The 4,583-nt window shown below is 37.4% G+C and overlaps 1 protein-coding gene across 1 annotated transcript; it reads right to left on the bottom strand.

Moving 5' to 3' along the window:
* Positions 1–953: 953 nt before the first annotated feature.
* On the bottom strand, positions 954–2,708 carry LOC143714842 (uncharacterized). The gene is made up of 4 exons (XM_077206263.1): positions 2,518–2,708; positions 1,996–2,313; positions 1,814–1,855; positions 954–1,708 (listed from the first exon to the last, which is right to left on the bottom strand). Exons 1-4 carry the CDS (start codon positions 2,570–2,572, stop codon positions 1,647–1,649), a joined length of 477 nt encoding a protein of 158 aa, XP_077062378.1. The 5' UTR covers positions 2,573–2,708; the 3' UTR covers positions 954–1,646.
* Positions 2,709–4,583: the final 1,875 nt, after the last annotated feature.

Below are 4,583 nucleotides of genomic sequence, written 5' to 3'. Positions count from 1 at the left end.
ATATATTTTTAATCCTGTGATAGAAAAGCTGAATTTTCAGCATCATTACTCAAATCTTCAGTGTCACACGATCCTTCAGAAATCATTCTAATATGCTGATTTGCTGCTCAAGAAACATTTCTTATCATTGTTGAAAACAGTTGTGCTGCTTAATATTGTTGTAGAAAATAATACATTTTGCAGGATTCTTTGTTGAATATAAAATCAAAAGAACAGCATGTGAATCATCAGTGTGCCATGGCACCAACAGAGTTAAAACATTTATACTGGCCTTAATCTGTAGGTTGCAGCCTAATATGCTATTCTATGCTGACAGGTTAAAATGAATAAAGCTGATGTCTTATGCATGCAGACTCTCAAATTACGTGCTTGATTCCAGTTACACTTGTAGGCCTACAACTTCTGGTGCCCTTTGATTAAATGAGAGTCTCATATTTTTTTTTTCTTATGCAAGCACGCTTCCTCTTTTATACATTTTTAAATATTTAATATATAATTCAAGATACTTAATAACTTATTATATATTTCCACAACGCATTATAACAATGAAAACATTAAATTATTTGTTACCACAGCATCTTTATGTATTAACATGTACATAAATGTCATTGTTTCCAGCTATTTGTGTCCTTTAAATACATTGTATGACTAAAATAGCAAGTCAAGCATTACATGCTTTAAGGCTGATTTGTCTTTGAGAAGGTGGCAGGCATTTCAGGCCATAATCCTTTAGGCACACATACAGCCATGTTTATATGCCGACACTGTTTCATGCAAGCTCATATCACAGGCCCCTTTAATGGATACATGCCAATCTGTCTGTTAAGATGAATGCTGAATCTTTAATGCTAAATGAATGCTCATTCAAGTGTCATTTCATCACATCCTAGATTAATTGGGATTGACAAGGCAAATAACTTGGTAAACAACATGCCACTCTGTATTTTAAAACCTTTGTGTTGTTGAATTTATTTTGTCAATTATCTGACATGCTGATTTGACATTGCATACCCACACTATTAACACGCACATGCATAAACACACTGCATTTTGAATTAGTGAGAGAAATGATGTGCAAAGCACAGTGATTTTTTTTTAGCTTGGTTAGGTCTGAAAGAACTTAAATAAGCATCTTATACCCATGATGATCTCAAAATAAATAAATTAAACTGTAGTCCATAAAAATAAGGCTAACGTTAAAATGAAGTGTTGATTTTTCAGTTATTTTACCCATATTTTGAGTTGAGGAGGGTTAAATGTCTGTACATAACCAGTTACAGAGAAAAAAAAGAAAGAAAAATAATATATTTTTTTCAACTTATCCGTTAAATTTCATATGGATTAATATATCAATATTTTTATTCTTAATTTTGCACTTTTATTGTATCTTTAACAATAACAAAAAAGTTACTTAATGTTCTTTAAACATCAATCATCAAGTAGTTCATGCCTCATTTCTTTCAAATTGGGTTTAGTCATATTCATGAGTATACTGCCATCCAGTGGTGCTCTTATGAAAAAATAACCGTAAAAAACAATGACTTCTTATTTTTGGAATTACTGTACAGTATAAGATACCCCATATGTCAGAATATATGGCATCTGCTATTATTCTGGGACCACTAATTATCATTATTCTTGTCATATCACACAAAAATAGATACAAAAAGACTGCAGCCAAGAAGGAAGAAATGATCCTTTGCAGAACCTGTGGGTAAAAGAGTTAGGCACTCAATCAAAAATATAAAATTATCATAAAACCTGTATCCATGATATTTTATGAATGCTTTCTGAGTACAAGTACATACAGTACCTGACTGATCTACCTTGCCTTTTGGTAATTCTCCAGAGAGATCTAAACATATTACAAGATTTCAAGTTGTGAGTTAGTACAGAACTTGCGAACAGATGCGGTACATGCATTCATGCATCTATTATAACTTTTTAATGAAAAGATATTAGTGTGAATTTCCTCATTTAATGCACCATCCTCACCTTCCTTTTGGCTTAATTCAATGCTGAAGTCTGAGAATTCGTGAAGCTTGCTCACAGAACACACATGCCTCCCAAAATCCACCTGTCTCACCTCAGCGATGATGAGAGTAATATTCCCTGGCTTGTAGTGCACTGAGTATCCAGCTGTGCAGTTGCTGTACTTTTTGTGCTTGATCAGGTGACAGAGGAGCTGGTTCCTGGGGCTTCTCCACTGCAGAGACAGCTGCTGGATACTTCCTCGCGTCTCATATTCATACTGACACGGCATTTTAATCATCAATCCGAGTGGAGACCAGAGCTTTATGGCGGCGACTGTGGCTTATTTGGAACAGATAAGCCCACATATTCAGTGAGATTCACAATTAAGAAAAAAAAAAAAAAAAAAGATGAAACAAAGTGAGAAAAGAGTACACAACAAAAAAGTGTGCATAGAAAGAAAGGTTTTCTTAAAAAAAAGAAGAAGAAATAACAGAGCAATTATACATGTGTATAATACAAAGATGTCTAATAGACCTACAGTACCTTTTAGAATGAAGTAGAGTAGCAATAATCTCAATGTTTGGGAAGCCATTTTCATTATCTACTTCAATGACTCATAAAGAATGTCATCCTTTTTAAATGTTTAAAATAAAATCTTTTTCAGTTCAAATTTGTTTGAATTATTTTCAGCTTTTTACTCTCCAGCTCTTAACTGTCTTAAAAATGGAGTCACTTTTGCTTTCTGAAGCCTGCCCTTACATGGACGTTTCTATGTTGTATAATTTGATCCAGGGTTCTTCCAAAATGGATAACAATGTGTCTGTGGTGCCCAAAATGATACAAGATATTAAATTACCTCATTAATTTTAGGGGGTTTATCATTTAAAAAAACTGCCTTTCAGATATAAAGTAAATGTTTTTTATAGTTTGAAAACAAATGACATGAACACATAATATTTCTTACTTTGAGGCACACATACAGAGCTTTTTCCTATTTGTACACTTTAAAAAAAAAAAAACACAGATAGTCATTTCTGTCATAGACCGTACTGCTGACTCTCATTATTTTCAGACTGTGCTCCAGCATTTCCTCTTCTGGAGACTACAATTTCACTATGATTTCACTCATTACACAACACAATAGAGCAGGTACAAAATCAGACTGCATTTGACAAACACCAATGATGGGAAAATAAATTATGCATTGAAGGATTTATTGATACACAGATGTATAAACATCTGCCCAAACGAAATGAAAAGATTTCCTGTATATATTCATCAGGTTGTGGTCTAACCAAGGATGCTATGCTGTTTTCAATGAATATCAGAGTATAAGTGGTAATACCTGTTTGTTAACAAATCGCTCTTTTTCAGGTTCTTTTCAGTCAAGTCAAGTCAAGTCACCTTTATTTACAATACAGATTGTTTCAAACCAGCTTTACAGTGATAACAGGGAAATAATACATCAACGTTTGTTTCGTCTATACAGCCAATCTAGAAGAAAATAGTGTCATAGTCCAGCTTAAGTAAGTTCAATAATGTTACATTTTTGTTGGAAGTTCTCCTCTGGCCAACGAAATGCTGGCCAAGTGATGTCTGCTTTTGTTTGCAATAAACCATTCTCGAGTCAACAGTAGAGAGAATGTCTCGGTTACGTATGCAACCCTCGTTCTCTGAGTAGGGAACGGAGACGACGAATGGGGTTTGCTTAGAAAGCCTATCAACTTCGAGTATTACAAAACTAGCCAATGGGAAAGAAATGCCATGGGTCTGCGGAATTTGCATCGAGTGTCTCCCCCCCACCTTCTGGGTATAAAAGGAGGACGCGGGCAACATGCAGATATGTTTCTTCACTGAGGAGCCAAGACTGAACTCAGGCGATCACCACGGTACAGCGGAAGTGGCAAGAAGACGGTACATACATACGTAACCAAGACGTTCCCTTTCGTAGTCACTACGCGTTCCGTCATGATGACGAATGGGGTTCCAGTCTAATCACGCCACCTTCTGGCTGTCTTCCAGTGCCCTGCGTAAGTCTGAGGTCTCTGTCGTGAGACTGGCATGGACGAATGACTCCTACTTAACACAGGAATACCAAGGTACACTGGGAAGCATATCTCAGTGGAAATATGCAAATAATGCCAACCCGAAGGGGGGGACTTAAGAATACACGTATGACTTGGGAGGGGGCTGCATACAGAGAACACTCGGGTGTCCAGCCCACAGGGTGGAATGTTTAAACCTCAGGGGTGGCAAGGTGGCTTGCCGAGGGAAAGACACATGCTCAGAGAGGCTTACAGTGGAAATACACATGTGGGGGTCGCCCAGAGGGGGAACCATGCACAAGGGGGCACCTAGCCAACACACAGGCCTAGACACTGGTGTCGACGTGCTGGAGGAACTCAGGGCTTTCGGGGAAGCTCACCTGAGGAAAATATCGCACATATCTAGTCCGAGGAGTGGAATGGCGAGCAAGCGAAGACACCTGAGCAGATTCTAGTACCGGCTGGTTGAAGCGAGTACATGAGAGGACACTAGCTCCACTCGGAGATTGTAGAATCTGGTGAATGTGTTGGGTGTCACCCAGCCTGATGTCTGTGACTGATTTC

This window comes from Siphateles boraxobius, unplaced genomic scaffold, assembly GCF_051911475.1.
Source record: "Siphateles boraxobius isolate OS27281-9 unplaced genomic scaffold, OSU_SipBor_1 56, whole genome shotgun sequence".
Taxonomy (NCBI): domain Eukaryota; kingdom Metazoa; phylum Chordata; class Actinopteri; order Cypriniformes; family Leuciscidae; genus Siphateles; species Siphateles boraxobius.
The sequence above is the reverse complement of the archived record's forward strand: the minus strand, read 5'-3'. Positions and strand labels throughout refer to the sequence as shown.

Excerpts from the sequence above, each read along its gene's own strand:
- LOC143714842 (XM_077206263.1), bottom strand. The coding sequence starts at position 2,572 with ATGAAAATGGCTTCCCAAACATTGAGATTATTGCTACTCTACTTCATT. Across the intron at positions 2,314-2,517 it reads ACTCTACTTCATTCTAAAAG|CCACAGTCGCCGCCATAAAG; the intron begins GTACTGTAGGTC and ends GTTCCAAATAAG. Across the intron at positions 1,709-1,813 it reads AGGCAAGGTAGATCAGTCAG|GTTCTGCAAAGGATCATTTC; the intron begins GTACTGTATGTA and ends TTTTACCCACAG.